We start from the raw sequence: 19351 nt of genomic DNA on the forward strand, positions 1-19351 counted from the left end.
CCTTTTCTACAGTACATAAATGATGCCAAGCTCAAGCTCCTTATAGACTCTACTTTTAACTACAGTTAATATGACTTCTTCCTCCATTACCTGTTCATTCAACCTTAACATTGACAATTACGACATAATAATTTGGAGCAGCATACCTTATCAAGAAGTTCCTTTCTGTTTTATAGGCAAGTATGCTCAAGAGCATTGGTTAAAATTCCTATGTGCGTTCATGGTAAATAGCTTTAAGGACTGTCTGAGCGCATATATAATATATACTTATACTTTCAAAAATAGATATAGTCATGTGTAAAATATAGAATAATTTAACCTGTTTAGCCTAAAAGGCCACACACAGCATACACAGAATATAACGACCAAAAAGTACCCACTTAGTCAAGATGCTATGCTCACCATGGACTATGTTAGGAGAGAAATGAGAAGGAACTACAAATGGAATCTGGTATGGAAAAGTACACCTTTGTCCAGAAGACGACAAGGCCATTTTTTTGTGCAGAGACATCAGAGTTCACAGGTGGCTAATGTCCTTTCTTCAGCATCAGATTACACCCTCAGCGATTTGAGTGTGTGCAGCAAGAAGTAGCATCCAAACTGGCCAACAGAGCACTGGCACCATTTTAGAGCTGCATGTGCCCTGGTTTGAGTGTGACAAGGCCCAATTAGAACAAATGGGGACATTATAATCTGCCTGCTAGAATGTATGGACTTGTTTAGTATTCTGAAAGAAAAAAATGAAGTAGCCTATCACTTTTGGTGGTAGCTGAGATCCTTTAGAGAAAAAACAATGCCTCTGTTGTCAAAGCAGGGAGAGGCAGTCGCTTGGATTCACCAGCATTATTCACAGCATTTTGAAAGATCACCACCAGATGTCAGTAAAAAGCACGAAAAGAGCCGCTTTGTCAGTTTTCTTTAAACATCTGAATCAAATGGAAATGACCAAATTAGACAGAAATCCCTAATGAGGAAATGAGAGTAAGAGTTTGTGGGGAATTAATAAATGGCTTCCACATAACAGGAACTGAGAAAAGTGGGCACGAGGCTGGGAATTTTTGGGCTTTTTCAGAATGCCTTTGTGGTCTATGAGTAGAGTAAAACGGGGGGAAAAACACATCTGAGGTTACAACATATGCCAAACACAGCAACTGTGACATTTACATTTAAAAAACTGCATGTTGTTAGTCAATGCGGCCACGCATTCCGTAGACACATAGTTTGAAATGCTGTCTGTCGGTTTACAACCAACCACAACAATGTCTTACAACCCTGTGAATACTGAAATTATGCATTTTCTTTTACAATTCATATTGTGACAAAAATAGCACAAGCATCTGTGTGAGCCCAAAGCACTGGATCACCATGAACACTGCTAGATTTAGGAGCTGACTGACTGATTAAACATGTGCTTATTTGCAAGCAGGGTTTTTAAAGCGAGAATGGCTATTGTGTCTGAAGTCTCAGAGAAGATTATACAACTGAAAGAAATCAATCGAGTAAAACTGAACTTAAACAGACTGTCACAAAGTCACACTACTCCCAAGATATGCATGTCATGCCCTAAACCATGTAAAATACAGAGATAAAAATCACACAGAAACATTAGAAAACAACAAACGAGAATGAGCATTTGAACATAAAAAGGACATATATAAAACATCAGAGAAGATACAAAAAACATAAGTATGCTAAAAGCACAGCAGTAGCTCACTGAGCCGAGGCTAGCAGCGAGCTACACAGCAGCACAGTCTTCCCCCGGTGCTCTCCACTACAGGGAAATGGAGCAGAAGGAAAAGTCATAGTCACTTGGGTAAGAGATCCTGACAACAACAACTCTCACTTACGACTAGTCGTTTCACTAAGACACTGAGAGTCAGATAATTTTCTGAAAACTGAATAAACATGATACCTCAATTCAAGTCAAAACGTCAGGATTGTCTTTACCCAAGAGTCTGTGTCGAAATTTCAAAGTATTTGCGATTTATAAACGTTTAATCAGGGATTACCAACACCGGCAGTGCCACCTCTCGTGACCTAGCAGTAGGAATGCTTTCTACATGGACGGAATTCTCTGTGTGAAATTGAAGTTGGATGATATTTTCATTCATGAGGCCATAGCTTAAGTTCTGTAATATACAGGTAATAATGGACTTGCATTACTTTGCCAAGGCAGCTCCCATAATCTCTATATCCAATATGGATTACCTACCATTCATTATGGCGCTGGTGAGGAAAAAAACTGGGAAAGAGAGTGCATATCTTTTTCAAGATAACTGACAACTAAATGTACCCTTTAGCTAATGCTATCAGAGGATAACGTTCAACGAAGGGTTAATCTTGTGATTGACTTATACAAGTAGTCTGTATTCAAGAAGCGTCTAGAATTTCATTCTTATATATCTATACATAACTCCACTTTGCAAGTGCTTTTGTAGTATTAAACTGTAATTTAACAGTAAAATAAGTGCTATTCATACATTTCACGTGTTGAAATTGCTAAGTATTAGCCACTAGCCTGTTTTTCCCTGTAGTTCACTCTATTTGCTTCTTTGTTGTCTAAATTGTGAATCAAGTACAGGACTATTCTACAACTAACCACATGGCTTGCAATGGCTAGAACTTCCCTGTTCTAGTTTCTACTCTTCACCAGTTTTTCAACGGTATCTGATATCCCTTAAGTATGAAGCAGATTATGGGTCCTAATTTCAGTGATGAAACCATGTTTTGTCTTCACATATGGACGGCAATATAAAAGTTCAGATGAAAAGCTGTTAGAATCTGTGCCCATTAAACTGTTGCCAACGGAGGCAACATGCAATGTTTCAAACTACTTAGAAAAACAAGCATGATATCAACAAGAATATAGTATAGTGAACGTTCTACAATGCTAATATATCTTTACTCTCTGATGTAAAATGCAAGATACCACAGGCATCAGAGCTATCACAGACTGCCATGGCAGGTTAAATCAAGTACTTAGTCCCACTTTCAGCAAGTCTCATTTCTGCTAAGTCTCAGTCTGGGTAGAGAGAGAGGAAGAGGCCAGTGTGCCCTGCCGGTGCCGGAGGTTTTTAGAGCACAGTGCACAGACAACGTAGAAAGGTGTGTGTGTGTGTGTGTGTGTGTGTGTGTGAGGGAGAGACAGAGAAACGAAGAGAGAGAAAGAGAAGTCAATGCAGTCTACTGTCACACAGAGTCAGCCTCCCTTCCCCCACCCCACCCCCTCAAGTCTAGTCACTGAGTGTCCTTCTCAGTCGCGGGTCGGGTGGATGCAGGCCAGGCCAGGCCAGGGGTTTGGAAAACCGGGCTGGACCAGATGGACCGTCCTGCATTCCTCCCGTCCTCCTATGATGGCGCGGAGAACGGCGGGGAGCTGGGGCTGTGGTTGTTCGACTTGACGATGGTGATGACGCTGGTGGTGGCGGCCACCTTTCCCGGTGAGAGTGGCCCGCGGGCCACAGTCCGGGCGAAGCACTGCAGCGCCTCGTACTTGGCACGCAGAGCATCCAGCTCCAGCCGCATACTGGCGTTCTCCCGGGCCAGCTTGTCCACCTCCTGCTGCAGCTCCGTCTTCTGTCGTTCCAGCTCCTCCTTCTGCGTGACGCGTTTGATGCGGCAGCTGGCAGCATAGCCACGGTTCTTCAGCGTGCGCCGCCGCTGCTTCAGTCGCACCACGTCCTCCTTGGTAAGGCCGCGCAGGTGCTGGTTCAGCTCCCGCACCGACATGGCCACCAGCTCATCGTCGCTGAGCGCCGGCGCATTCTCACCCGCCTCCTTCTTTACCTGCAACAGAGTATAAAATGCTATGACTCTAAACATATTGCTTGTAGGGACAGAGTCCCAGACAAAGCTTAAGCTGAGGCTTGGAGCAAACTGTAATACCATAGCTTAAATACACCATTATTGCAAGTGTGTGTTTTTTTTGTTTTTTTTTTTCTTTTTTTTAAACAAAAATCCTTTTTATACTTAGGCTTAATCTGGGCCTGGGAAAATGTCCCACAACACTGAATGAACACTGAAAACAAAGCTTACCTTTAAAGCTTTGCTGGGTTTAAAATGAGTCGTCATACCCTGCATGCAAGCAGCTGGTCAGAAGCTCTAAGAAATGCCTGTGAAAAGAATGGAGAGGATTCATTAATGCATGAGGGACAAAAACTCACTGTAAATTTGAACTGATGCAAAGTCTGGTTCTGGAGGGCAACAGCAATGCACAGTCTGACAGCTGATGCAGTTAATAAAGGAGCTTAGTAATTAGATGATGAGTTGAATCAGAAGTTGGAAAGCATTTTAAGTGCCAAACTGCACAGCTCTGTGGCCCTCAAGGATCAATCAGAGTAAGTCTCAAGCAGTAGATGGTCATTGAAACATGTACTTATGCCTTAATGCACCTGTGAAGTCACATGATGACTTGAATAAAGGGTGCCAGAGGAGGAACATGGGGACTAAGACTGGAAGACTAATATAAGTACTAAGGAGCATGGGGACTAAGACTGATATCTACTGCTCTTTAATAAACTAAAGTCAGCCAACAGTTCTGCATGCTGGCCGCCAGAGGTCAGCACTGCCCCACAAACCGAGCTCCAGACAAGGGCAACCCTGTTTACTTGCTGAGGGAGCGTTCTCACAATGTAGTTCACTAGACCATTGCGAGTACAATAATAGAAGCAGGTCAGCCCTCAACATGAGGCTTTGTCTGATCTCTCTGCTCAGCTATCCGCGCCAGGTTATTTTTTGCTCAAGCGGGCTTTAAAAAGACCTTTCTGTACAGAGGAGCTTGCAGTTTCAAGACAGACATCACAGCCAAAATAAGACAAAGTTTGACAAAAAAAAGCCCGTAAAGACGCGTTCAACGGTCTCCATTTCAGGAGTGTCTCATTCAGTGTCAGAATGCACCGTGAACTCTGTTGAAGAGTGCTACCATGGAGACGCCCAGCTAATGGGTGTGGGAGTGCTGGTCACATGAGCAGCCCAATGGTAAACAAGGTTCATTCATAACGTTGCCACACATGGTGGGCAACCTCCTCAACAAACCCAGTATACAACTCCCAAAGATGGGTAATACTGATAAGGACACTTATGAAACACTGGTTTTTACGCAAGGCAGTTGAGCAGAAACACTTGCTTTATCTCAGTGTATGTCTTTGGTTTATGTGTATGCTTAGGTTTATGTGTCTATGTTTATCTAGAATCTTCCTAAAATGTATCTGACTTTTGTGTACACTAAAGTTACATCACACCTTTTAAGACACTAATTACATCTTTTGCTAAAGGAGCAATCATCACCCTAAAAAGCGAACAAAGTATGGCAGAAGACGCTGGTCATGCACCTTTTTTTGGAACGTGTTGGGATTCGTTTCTGCTAAGCCGAGACCATACTGTACTTTTTTCTATGCAGGAGATATGCGGAACATTCCAGAAGGCACTGTGTCACTCGCAAATAGTTTCCCTTACACAGTCACTGTTATATTTTTGTTTTTAGACAATGTACTTTATCAGGTTTAGGAGCGCGGCTGACAGACTGGATTCTGTTACACTGGGCTTTCCTGGCTTGCTTCATGCCCTTATTTAACTCTGCTGGTTATATTTAGCTCGGTGTGCTGACCATAAAATTCTGCCAGCAATGCAATTTAAGTGGAAATGTGATAAGTGATGCCTCATTAACAGGGAAAAGACTCTAGGTCAAGCTCAACAGCAGCATCGTGCTCACCATCGATGATCAAAAGAAGAGTGATTATTCCCCCGGGTTGTTAATCCTTTATTCAGAGGAAAACATCCGTTCCTAGGCAGTCTCGTATCTGTTCCTAGTAATGCGTGTTATCTGTGATTCTGCTGATGTCTCTACATTCCTATGTCCTTATTCACATCTTCCCTACAGAAGACCACATTGTACAGAATGTATTTATATGAATTGAAATTATATGATATATATAATATTGTTATAATACTGTTATATATAACAATTATTGTTGGGGAAAATGCTTTTTCTAAAATAGTAACTTTAGGGGAGAAGATATGGGGGGCGGGTTCCCATTGTTGGGCATTTCGATTACAAAACCTATTCAACAGATATAGCACTGTGCAAAAGTCAGAGACCACCCTTCACTTATATAACTTCCATTTAAATCAGCCATTAAGTACAAGATATTCTTTTAATGTGTCCATCCTTTATATTTACTAAAGAATCTGGAGGGATATTTTTTACACCTCAAAAGTTCAGTTTTAGAAGTTGGTTGCATTTTGCTAATTCTCAGAATTCAATGATGTTGAGGTATGGACTTCTGTCATCTGTTTCCTTTTCTCAGTAACAGCTTCTTGTCAGCTACACATCCTTTCAGACCCATCCCATTGATTTGTCTTCCCACAGTGGAAGGATGGACAGAAACACCTGTGGATTTCTCCAGATCAAGAGTGAAGCTTTGTTTTTCTCCTATCTCTCAAAGATGATCTCTGATGGTGGCAGTCTTGGTGGCCTACCAGGTCTGGCACGGTTGTTAAGAGCCCCATTTTCTCTATGGCCTAACTTTTAATAATTTTTTGAACTCCATTTATGGAAACTCCTGTTTTTTCACTTGTTTTCCTTTAACTTTCCCCTTCCTTATGCCAGTGGATTATCTTATATCTCATGTCCTCAGAAATATCTCCTGAAAAATGAATAACTTCTTTCTAATTACAATTACAAAGTACAAATTCAGTGAATGGTGGTCTCTCATGTCTGACTTTTGCACAGTATATATGCTTTTTAAAGAAAACAGTCTTCAACAAACAAGTTCAAAGTATGTAAAGGAAGAATCATAACTATAAAAATTTGGATACTGTAGGTTTCCTAGTGACACGGGTGATCTGCTACATTGAGTAGCACATAAAGGCTTAGGTTTGGGCTACGATGATAAGCTCTTAGTCACTCTCATGGTTGGTTTCAGTACGGTACACCTGTCATGCATTAACCGGCAGTCCGAATGGTTTAGCCATGACGGGATCAAAGACTGCAGTTTAGGGATCCTCGGTCAGGTTCAGCACAGATAATGAACTGCACAGTTGAAACCTAACACCACATGAGAAGTACGCGCAAGTCTTGATTCATACCATCTGGCCTTCAGCGTAAGGTCCCATATGGGCCTGGCCACACATTTTATTCAGATCGAAATAGTGAAGTACAAAACTAATTTTAGTGCGTACAGTACACTGAAACCGTCAGTAAAAAGACAGTTGTCAGAACCTTATATAGCAAGATTTTGAATTTTAGCAATGGTATGCATGTTCAAGATGATGGCGTCACTTGTGCTTTTCCCACATGGAACATGGAAAACTGAGCAGTCCCCAAGGGTTAATGCCAGAAACAAAAAGTATGTGACAAATGACGCAAGGCCAGCAGCAATGAGAGGAGCATTCCTAGACAGCAAGTTGGCTTGAAGTGGCTGTTTTTAAAAGGGCTGCGTCAAGGGGGGAGCCCCTGCTTTTCTTTCCAGGGAAGACCCATCGAAGCAAATGCAAAAGAAGACCCCCCCTTCTCTCTATACATAGGGCCTCGAGCCTTTCAGCTCTCATTCTCACTCACATATAGAGCAAATTTCCTTCAAATTCCAACGGCGTGTGGTCGCCCCCCCTTTTCCATTTGCAGTGGGAAGTGAAGTGACCTGACCAGAGCGGGGCCCCCTTTTCCTGTGCAATCCCACTAAAGAGGAAAAGCCCTAGCATCCCAAGGCCACGTTTTCATCATCTCTACTGCAGAACAACGGTTGCATTTTCACCCCCGCACACACCCCACCCGGTTCGCCGCTGCCTCTGGCGACGCACGTTCAACAGGCTACAGAAACACTGGAGCTCTTATTCTGGCTATCAAGAGCCAGGCTAGGAAAACAGAAAAACATGTCACAGGGAAAGAGCCTTGGGAGAGAAGCCATGGAGAGTGCACGAAGTGGGGATAACAGAGCCACATTCCTCACTATACACACACATACACATACTGGGCAAGGTTTAAGGGGCCCCCACTTTCCATTTGGAAAAGTTGCATACTTAATGTCTTTCCCGCATAACTTTCTCACCTTCAGAATAGCCTGAAGAGAGTTAGGCAAATCAGTTCCTTAGCTTCAGCTTATTCTTACTTTAGTATGGTAGCAGTTTTAACATTTTAACTCTTTTTTGCTCTGTTTCTACCAAAATACTTATATAGAGAGATCTAACACAACATGATACTGAAAGCTCATACAAGATTAGAGCAAACTGCAGAAGTCATGTAAAAAATGTGCTAGTTCATGAAAGACAGCAATGGATTAAAGTCTAAACATCAGAGTATAAAAGCACTGCACTGTAGGTATTCTGAAAATAAATGTCCCTACATGTGGCAGACAGTAACTTTAGCTGCTTTTGACATTTTTTTCCTTTTCTCCTCATTAATACATATTATTGATATTTGATCATTTACAGAAATGACTGAACTGTATATGCAGTCCAACACAGGAATAAAAAAGACCCTTTTAGACATGATTGCCTATTGGTCCGTCTAAAAGCCTCTGACACAGAATAACTACACTGACGTCAGCTACTCTTCCAGTTAATATATATGCTGACAACTGATGTTTTCAAACTTAAGTAACCCGGAGGCCACTTGGATTAGGACCAAAGGTTCAAGGCCCCACAATTTTGTCAGCGTTTACCAATCTTTCAACAACTAAAGTGATGTTGATGCCTGATTACTTATCGAATGCATGATTGTCAAACTTTACTGTTTTGAAAAGCTATGATCATTTCAAACACTGAGCAGTTCAAAAATGCTGCACAGTAAATGTTACTTTTATCAGTCAAGTATTCTGACCATCACTCTAATATTACTTTATAACTATTCAGTTGCTCAAACTACCACTGTATCATTATTCATATGTTTAGTAGGCAAGTTTCATTCAGACATTTTTAAATCTCTAGGCATTCGGCTCTATCATCCAAAGATGAGTCACTCAGTGAGTTATCGCCGTGATTATGCCATCAAGTGTGTTATCATTTCATTCATCAGTTGCTTGAGTGAGATTATAGTTTCATCACTATCATGGTTGTCATCAGGAATATAAAATCATAACCTTTTTTTACTGGAATCCATAATATTGATCTTACCTCCCTCCCTGCTCTCAACATTTTAACAGAGATGTTTATCAAAGTTTCACACTTCGGACCACAAATGTAAATATGTTACAACATATTTACACAACATGAAATGACTTATTTTACTTTTTTCCCCTGAGCTGCACAATCTAAGACAACAGCTACTGCACCAGTAACTAAGGGTCCCTGGCTTTTCATCTGTCCAGTGATAACCTAATAAGCTAATACAACAATTGTTAGTGACTGAATGATTCAAAGTAAAGGAACACTTAATCAGTACTCTGTCTCTGTGGTCATAACACTGAGGACCTGCTAAATTAAAATACTGGGCAAAAACAGACAGCATATCAGTATTGATGGGTATCGGTATAGGACCAATAACAGCAGAAAATAATGGAGGGAAAAAAGAATGAACGTGATCCAATCTTGTAACAAATCTAGCATGAACTCAACTCAAATTGTGTGATGTGATGCTGTTAGCTGTGTATTTCTTCCTATGGGGTTGTAGAGTGTTTGAGTAGTGTGAGCATGATAGCCTACTTCATCTCGAGTAAATTAAAAAATAAATTTAATACTTTGTGGTTTTAAACGAAAAAATACTGTATCCGTATTGGTATCGGTACCGGTACCATTACTCAATGTTTTAGTATCAGCATTGAAAAGGGAAAAGTGGTATTGTGCCATCTCTAAGCAAAAAGGAACTTCATAGCATCAGAGAAACTTTAATCAGGCAGAACATAACTGCTGAGTTCTTTCTGGCCCAGCAAAGATCACTCAGCATCATCCTGCTAGAATCACTGCTCTATAAAATGCTATCTTGGTTAGAGAAATATTAAGACACCGTCTGGAATAAACAGATGAAACAGAACTGAAACTTTTCATTGATCACAAGGGAAAGATGGTCATCACCCTGTGTTTAAATATGTAGGTGGTATCATGAGGATGTTAGTCACTGTATTTAAGCTCATGGGGTAACTACAGTCAATAATATAATTGTGAAAATAAGTGTGCGCAGTGCTGGGTTTCACAAAAAAGGAAAAACCCCATGCTAGAAAAAGTTTACTGCCAAATCCTTAATATTTTCCATTACTTGCGACGATGTAAAGTACAAGAAGTCTCTGCGTCATGCTTACTGGCGCAGCTTCGTTTGATCCCAATAAAACAAAGCAGCAGAATCATTTATGACTAAATCTCGGGCCAACAGCAATAATATTTACCAAGCATTACATGGTCCGGGTTTAACCATTGTATGGTTGTCTTTAGGCCCAGACAGTGATATAATTGCACTATTTGTGCTCTGAGATTTAAAAGCCTTCTCAGAAAGTCCCAGACTCACTATGGAATCTGAAGCCACTGTTGTTGTTGTAAACTGTGAAACTGCTGTGTTTCGGCAAAGAGGCTTCTGCAAGTTCAAAGCATGATTATGAGTTGAATGAAAGGTAATGTATTACACCAGACCTCGGGCGATGTCAAACAGTACTTCAAAGGCACCTGTGCTTACGCTGCCATGATAATTGGCACGCTGGTTTGTCCTAGCTGTTTGTTTTGCTATCTCTCTACCCTCTAGTTAACTGTGCAGGCTCTGCACTGAGCAGACTAGCTCTGCTGAGAGGACAGTTAGAAGGAGCTGGCTCCTCCCTGCTCCGGAGCTTGGGCTGTTTTTCACAGGGAGGTGAAGAGGCCTGTCTCCTCTGGACCCTGCCCACTATGCTCCACAGCGCTGTAGCTGCGCATTCGGTGGGATATTATGTAAAGGAAACGGAGAGCATAGCTGAGCGGTGAGTCATGCTGTTTACTGGTAAGAGCGAGGACGAACGGCAGGGAATCACACCCTCCCAAACTGACGTTTCCTGGAAAATCCCGTTGTTTCACGGGGCGGAAGGAAAAGTACGGGGAACGGGGCTGGCGTGATCACCGGAACTTTCTGCGGATAGGGAGGAGAGGTAGATATCTGAGCAAAGCTACTTTTTTCCAACTTGGGACGCAGGGATTCAGAGGAATGCAAAGCATGCACAAAACAAAGACAAGGCAGTCTAGTATGTACGACGACGGGAAGCTATTACACCGTGGGTAAAGAGCAGAAAGCAGTGAACACAGTCCCTTAGGAAGAAACATGTGTAACACATCTATTTTCAGCTGCCTTGCAAACCCAGCAAATCATACAGGTGTTTGAAACAGACCAGTTAATAACCTCAAACCTTTGAAGGAAAATCAAATGTGATAGTGCTCTGTTCTTTTATGGGTAGGCATGTATAGTCTAAAGACTGAGAGTTTAATCTCTTGGAATAGTAAAGCTACATTTGTTCAGGAGGAACTTCACAAAGTAGGATTTCCCATTTAGCCAGATAAATTAAGCCCAAAGTCAAGCCTGTCCAACAGGAGGGAAGATTGAGGGTATTTCTATTGCACAATCCTCATGCTGGGCTCAAATTATCCATTTTCCTGAGAAATCCTGCTTTGTGAAATACATCACTGCTTCTTACTAGCATAAACATCGAATCACCCAAATGGGTTTTTAGCTCCAGACGGCACATCCACAGCCCAAAACCACAGTGTGGTGCGGTCACTCCTCTCAGATCCAGGAATTGGTGAGAGTAACAGGAAAAGGGCAGGGTGCAGTTGGCACATCGTGGCTCAGACACCCCCACAGAGCTCTCACTGGGACCCAGAAAGAGCTAATGCATCCCCTACCCACCCTAATCAAGACACATCAACATGCTAATAAGTTACACATGCTGACTGACTGTCTATGCTCTAGCTGATGAAATGGTCAGATATGGGTCAGCCATCCACTTCAATCCTGCCAATTACTAGCTGCTAGGATAATGCAACAACAAATATGACCTCTGACCCTTCAGAAGTGAAATTAGTCAAAATAGCTAAACTTTGTCTCATGATGACTAAGGCTAATATTGCTGCCTCGGTCAAGACATGTTGCTCAAATAGAAAGTTTCAGACTTTGGAGTTCCCCGCATCTCGCTCTGAGTCATTAATTCACTAACCACCACTGTTTCATTCACTTTCAAAGCCTGCTCTGCAAAACCACAAAGAGTACAGTAAGCATCCGCTTCCATTTACCCAGCTGTGTGGTTCTTACCACAACTTTTGTTAAGGCACTGTGTCCTCTTTAGACACTGAATATGCAGCTGACAAATATCACAACTCCGATTCACTCTGACCTCCAGCAAGACATGTGATCAAATGCCGATGAAGAAAAGCTGCGTGAGCACAGGCCACTTCTAACAGTGAGGACAGGGCTGTGTGGGCCATGCTGGTGACCAGCCCACGTGTGCATCTTATGATGGAGACAAGCATGTGCTTCCTCACGGCTTCTAAAAGAGGCAGGCAGACGACGCAATAGGTGTGGGAGGTCAGCGCCACAGACACCTCAGCCGCCGTGAGTCAGACAAACCCTAAGACGAGGTCACGCTGCCTGCGTACAGTATGACATAAAGAGGAGCAACGGGGTGGACCTCCTCCAAAATTTTCCACATAAATCACGAGGGCAAAGGTCATCGATGAGTGAATACGGTTGCTTTACTGAGCCATGAGCTTGGCAGCAAGATAGGAAGTTACTTTGCGCTTTCGCTTATTGCACATATTTTATGAAAGTTTTGAGTGTAATTTCAGCCCAGCAACTTTTTTTTTTAGTTCCCATTTAAAACTGAAATCATCACAGCCATTGCTCTTCACTGTGGTCATAGCCAGCCCAGCAGACAGAATTACATCAAGGACTACCTCCCTTAATTTATAGCAGCAGGAGTTTATGTAGAGGGCTTGTGCGTAACAGTTTATCTCAAGTGCCAAAGTATTACAATAAAACTAAAGGCCAGCCTCACCACTAACAAAGATGTAGAGAGCACTCCTTCACAAGTAACTGGATGGTGGCCCTTTTTTAAATTATCCATAAATGGACATGTTTTAGACATAACATAGACAGAGTCTTGTTTCTGACAGAGAAATTATTTGCATTGCTTACATTGAAGGAGCCCAGTTGTGTCACTTTGAAGGGCCTAATGACAACTCTTTTATCACATGTGGAAATGAATCACATTATCCAGTTATGACTCACTTTTCCTATGAGGGCGTAGCTCTGGTACTAGCCTCTCCACAAAATGGACTATTGTCCAATGTTCCTGAATATGAACAGTCTGCAGATTTACTGCACAAACTCCAAAATGTTCCTTCAGGGTTTGAGTGAGTGAGTGAGTGAGTGAGTGCTAGCTACACAAACGGCGCTAAACAAGCAGTTACCTCAGATACTGTAAAACTAGCGCGTCTATGTCCACATATGGAAGTAGCCTATTAATAGTTTGCTGATATAAATGACGAGTTTGGTTACATGAATAACCGTGCTATGAGGACTGGCCAAGGATATAAGCGGGAAACGCTGGCTACAGTAATGACCTTCTTTCGTAAGACCGTCTGAAAGAGAGTGAAAAACACGCAGCGCGAGCGCCTCAGAGCGCAGCGACTGCCTGACTGACTGACTGAGCGAGTGAACTCCCACATCTGACATAACGTCACCCTGAACTCTGCCCGCCGCCTGGACACTGAGCGCAGCGTACATCAACACAATAACAACAAATAACACAATATTCGCCTCATATTTCATATTTACTTATCACTACAGTTCAAACGAGCGGTTCAAACATGCCAGAAAGAGTCCTTCAGATGGCGTGAGTTGGCTATAGTGCCCTTTGTCCCAGAAATCCTACAGGGCACACCACGTGTTATTTCCTTATGTCGTAATATTAAGGATCGGTTACTCACAGAGAAATGTACAGCGAGCAGAAAAGTTTCACTAACTCCGTCGAAAATAAAAAAATATATGTCAAATTCGCCCTCGACCATGCGAACGAACAGCGTAGCTGTCTTCTTTTCCCTTTAAATAGTCTTTTCTTTTTAATAAAATGTAATTTACGTTAAATATTGGGATTTATCTAGCCAAGCCAAAGTTTTGCGCTCGTCTGAAATAAGCAAAGCGACGCTAAACGCCAAGTGTTGCTCGCAAGCGCTGTTTGTCAGGTCTCAAGCTCACACACGTGTCCACACATTAAGCACTTTTTTTGCTATCAAATATTTTCTAAACTTTAAAAAACTTCGACCCATCTACCTTACAGAGGTGAACGTGCTGAGAGAGAAGTATATATTTTTTAAAAATTCCATAAATTGTACTGCGGAATATTCTGGAATGGGGCTCGGCTCCGCTCCGTCATCATGAGAACATCAGCGATTTCGACAGGAATTTCAAAACATCTCCTCCAAACAGAAAAAAGCCTTACCACCACCTTACCTCGTGAGCGCGGAATTTCTAGCCGGGAGCGCGCACTCTTGAGGGGGGTTATCCTAAAGCGAGGGGTTCGCCGTGGCTCGTCGCAGGTTTTTGGGTCTGAGTGTCCCGCAGCCGAGCCGAAACGGAACCGCCAACTACATTAAACTACAAAAACAACAACAGTGTACCAACATTCCACTCTCCGCTTCCGCAAGCACGCGCGTCACCGGCTCCTCGTGACCGCCCCCTCCATTCATGAAAATAACTTTCTGCTGACGTCAGCCAGGCGGGAAAAACTAGGGGAGGCCAGAAATAGACGCAGCTGGTGAATTCTTTCAGAGAGTTGGCGAAATTAAATCTGGCCAGTGAAGAAATATCGACTGTACGTGCGCAGAACGAGGTGGAGAAGCGGAGGACGCGCTAAAAACATAAGTTTAAACATTTTTTATTTTTTTATTAAAACTGCTTTGGTCAGTCAGCACCTGTAGCTGTTCCTCTCGTTTACGCTTCTTGTCTCGTTCGGCATTACTGTTAAAGCTTCAGAAGAGCTGATAACGAGGAAAATGGCATTTCCAGAGCTCATACTTATAAACTCTGTTGCTTATATAGTTATTTTACGTTGGTGTGGCCTTAAAAAGGAGTCAACAGCGCCCTCTGTCTGACATTACTAATATACTAATATGTAATAACATGGCTGTTGGAAATGCCTGCCATATTTCTGAGGCGACTGCATTCCACATCTCCAGCCAATTGCATACTGCAAGGCAAGGAAATTCAGCGTAAAAACACTTACTCATCTTATAATCTACTTTTGAATAGTTTACTTTGCAGAGGCTACAGTTTTTGTTCAGCTATTTGGTTCTTTAAATTTCCAGACATAATACAGCCTATGGCTTATTATTCAGTAACTAGGCTACTTGGAAAACGGTGCAAACTGGAATTATTCTTAAGTTGTAGGAGTGAGGCTCCCGGCCATTTACTGGGTTAAAGGTTAGATTTCCCTTAGCAACTACTGGATCAAAACTGGTTAGCAAATAGATACTAAACTGCCATCTCATTTCCCTCCAAAGGAACTGACTAAGTGTATGCTGGATCCACTGTGGCTGGAGGCAAGATGCCAAGTTAGCTGGCTCATTCTTTTCTTCTGCTGAACAGCCCTGCCACTGAGTGACTCAACACACGTGCATTTTCCTCCTAGGAGACATATGGATCTAATCGCATGCTGGTGTGCTGGGTTCCTTCATGCACATCATAAGTCGAGTGCAAGTTGGCGGCTGGAGCTGATGAGCAATTGTGTTCGCATTTTGGGTGGCTTCTGCTCCAGAGTGATCGGAAACCTTCGCAGATCTCTGAGGGATGAAGAAAGATCAGTTTACAGTCAAACAAGCATCATCAGGAGGTTTCAAAAATGTGAACGTTTGGTCGTCCTGTGCAGCCCTAAAAAATGGCTTAGAAGCAGTATCAATAAATCACAGAACTAGTAGTAGTATTCCCAAAAGCTGTGGCATTTGGCCCTCAGATGGGACCCGGAGCTACAACTCAGTTGAACTGTGTCCATGTAGAATGCTTGTTGAATAAGGGGAAAAAACAACAGAAAAGTAAATCACTGTGAAATTATAACGTTAAGTGGGAGAGATCCCAGTGTTTTGAACATTTTTCCTCAATAACACTGAGTCATAACCACATATGAGTGGTTTCGGGAGAAAGAGCTTATTTGCAAAAATACTTTTGCAGGTTTATGGACTTCCCTTGTGACACTGCCTTTAAATTTGGAGCCTTGACTAAGCATTCCACTGACCTCATCGAAATATGCCTAATATGAAAAAACACTTTATGTAACAAGTTGGTGTGGCGCAGACAGATGGCGGAGCGCTCGTTTCGTGCACGGCCGCTTTTAGATACTCCCAGTTATCAAGAGTGGGGCATAATGCTTACCTTAGGACGCTATTTAAAAGGACGATTACATCTGAACCACATGTTGCATTTGCTTTTAATATCCCTGCCTTGAATAGATCTGTGTGGGGAGAAAAGCAGAAATGCTGTGTTTGGCTCGCAGTAATATGTGAGTGGCATGTACAGTATGATGTTATTACGGGTTTTGGACAGCTCTCCAGATGCGTGTCCCATTCTCTTTGCTTTCTCAGGACAGAGGGATCCATTTCCATGTAGCATACGTGCAACTGTAGCTACGTTTTCATCACAGAGGTCAGGTTACGAGCACATGTTGTTTTCAGCAAGGCCTTTACTGTGTGTGCTCTGTGGTGTTCTCTTCTGGGTGAAAGTTCTGTTTTCCTTTGTCTGGCAGGCACAAGTAATGTCTGTTTCCATGCCTGACATCATTTTGTAATGTGAGGATTCTTGGAAACCTTATTCCTTGTAGCTCCCTAAGCACTCCAGTGTGGCAACAGTGCCACCCAGCACTGTATAGTTTACCAGAGACTGTTTCATGTGCGAATGCCATTTCATTTTATTTGTGTACTGTTAATTAGAAAAAAAAATCTTGCTTAATGCCTCTGTAATGACTCTTCAGCTTCACAAGAAAACATCCTCATTCAGTTTCTCTTAAAGCGCTTATGTCATGTTTTATTCAACATGAGGTAAATGTAATCCATTGAAAGACGACTGCTGACTAATGTTAAAAACACTTGGGCAACAGTGGGGAACATTCAGTACAGGCATATTACAATATGATCCTTTGTTTACTAGGCACGTTTTAGTTTAAATTCTTAACAGAAAATGAGACTTTTGAAATAAATGTACAGCTTTGCAGAAGATGTATGGATCCTGTACCTGTACACAGATAGCTTATAGGTTGAAAGGTAAAACTATTCTGGTAATTAGGCCAAGGCCCGTATTCACAAAGCGTCTCAGATTAGGATCGCTGATCTAGGATCTGTTCCTGTCAGTATGATCCTCATAAATAAGACATAAACCTGATCCTTAATCAGCACTTCTACATTAAAAAGCTTTGTGAATATGGGCCCAAGATACATATATGTTTTAGATGTGCTGTTTGATTTCTGTTGTGAAGCTCACATTTTGGACTGAATTCCACATATCGAGCTAATAATCATTTATGTTTTTGACTATTTACCCTCTGTAATCCAAATATCATAGCAAGACTTAGCCCTACCACCTTTTTATAGGTTGTATGTTACGTGCGATACTCTTAAAGGGGAATCCAGCCTAAAACAAGCATTTAATATGTTATTTGTTATGTCATGTAGTATTCTGTAGTGCAGCATTGCACCCCGCCACCTCATTAGTTTGACAGAATTCAGTTTTGTATCAGTATCATCAACCAGTGTTCTCTCACTACAATACCCAGCATGCATTACGCAAACACATTACACAATATTTGGGAATCTCTGCAAGGCTCAACAAATCCTGTGGGTAGCCACTGATCTAGAGGCTAATATATATGTGGTGCTCGCCTGCATTAGTGATGTATCATCATCATCAATTGGTCGTCAGACCTTTTTCTTTTTCACTCCCCCCCCAAACTAACCACCCTACTGGAGTGTCTCTTTAAAATCAACTTGTTAACAAAATTGACCTTTTTACCTGACTAGTTCCTGTGTCTGGTCATGTTAAGCCCAATTCATAATGTCATATAATTAAAAAGATACATTTTTTGTTTTGGTGTAATCTTTGATTGAAGTACAGTGAATTCTGCTCACTTTAAAAACATCTGATTTTTGATTGTCATCGTGCACCAGTGGGTTTGTAAAATATTATTAACCAATAGTATCATGTTTCATCTCACACTTTCACCACATTTAGCTATTATCAAGCGAAAATGCTTAGCTAGCTCAGAGACTCTATCTGATACAGTGTTTCACTGAGCAATATGTCACAGTACACAAGAAAAATGCATTATGATTTCTGATTCATGTTAACTTTAACCATTTTATATTCTTCTTATTATTAGTATTATTATTATTATTATTATTATTATTATGGAGTTTGCCTGTTCTCCCCGTGTCTGCGTGGGTTTCCTCCGGGTACTCCGGTTTCCTCCCACAGTCCAAAAACATGCAGTCAGGCCAATTGGACATGCTAAAATCGCCCCTAGGTGTGAGGGTGTGAATGTGTTTGTCTGTCTGTCTGCCCTGCGATGGACTGGCGACCTGTCCAGGGTGTATCCTGCCTTTTGCCCAATGACAGCTGGGATAGTCTCCAGCACCCCACCGTGGCCCAGAAGGATAAGCGGTTTAGATGACGTATGTATGTATGTATGTATGCATGTATTATTATTATTATTATTATTATTATTATTATAAGCCCTTTCTACACTCATGTTAACCTTGAAAGATGGTTCCTCAAGGGTTCTTTAAAAGGGAATAGTTCTATCTAGCACCATTTTATAATTAAATGGTTGGTTCTTCTATTGTCACAAGCACATTGTAACAGAAGAACCTTTTCGGTTCTATATAGAGCCATATACAACACAAAATCAATCTGAAGAACCATTTCACCATGCAAAGAACCATTTAAGCATGAAATGGTTCTATATAGAACTCATGGTTCTAAATAGAACCACTTCCTTTACTAAAGAGCCCTTGATGAACCATCCTTTCTAAGACTGTAGGGAAATGATCATCAGAATAAACCTGGAAACTGATATTGACGCCAGAGAAATCCAAAATTAACCAAGTTACGCGAATTGAGCTATCAATTAGTTATGTAATGCACAATCTGTACACCATCTAACATTTTCTAGCCAGAGCTCTGAATATGGTAAAAACTAATCAAAAAAACACATTTTTTCAGTGTCTGAATCACGGCTGAAAATAAGCTGGCTGACGACTGTGTCGTTCAGAAACATCAGCCTAGTACAATGTGCGGGGCGGATTACTAGCAACACAACTACATTATAAATAGTCACATTTCTGATGAACGCTGAGCCCCGCTGTCCCTCTATGACCTCCTCGAACTCCTGTACACGAGGTGGCACTACACATTTCTGTAAGCGTTAGA

General features: G+C 41.8%; 1 protein-coding gene across 1 annotated transcript; it reads right to left on the reverse strand.

Moving 5' to 3' along the window:
• Positions 1-2816: 2816 nt before the first annotated feature.
• On the reverse strand, positions 2817-14708 carry mafk (v-maf avian musculoaponeurotic fibrosarcoma oncogene homolog K). Its single transcript, XM_036566758.1, has 3 exons — positions 14393-14708; positions 4036-4112; positions 2817-3786 (listed from the first exon to the last, which is right to left on the reverse strand). The coding sequence occupies exons 2-3, from the start codon at positions 4078-4080 to the stop codon at positions 3349-3351; spliced, it is 483 nt and encodes a 160-aa protein (XP_036422651.1). The 5' UTR covers positions 4081-4112; positions 14393-14708; the 3' UTR covers positions 2817-3348.
• Between the last annotated feature and the right edge of the window lie 4643 nt (positions 14709-19351).

This window comes from Colossoma macropomum, unplaced genomic scaffold (genome assembly GCF_904425465.1).
Source record: "Colossoma macropomum unplaced genomic scaffold, Colossoma_macropomum, whole genome shotgun sequence".
Lineage (NCBI taxonomy): Eukaryota > Metazoa > Chordata > Actinopteri > Characiformes > Serrasalmidae > Colossoma > Colossoma macropomum.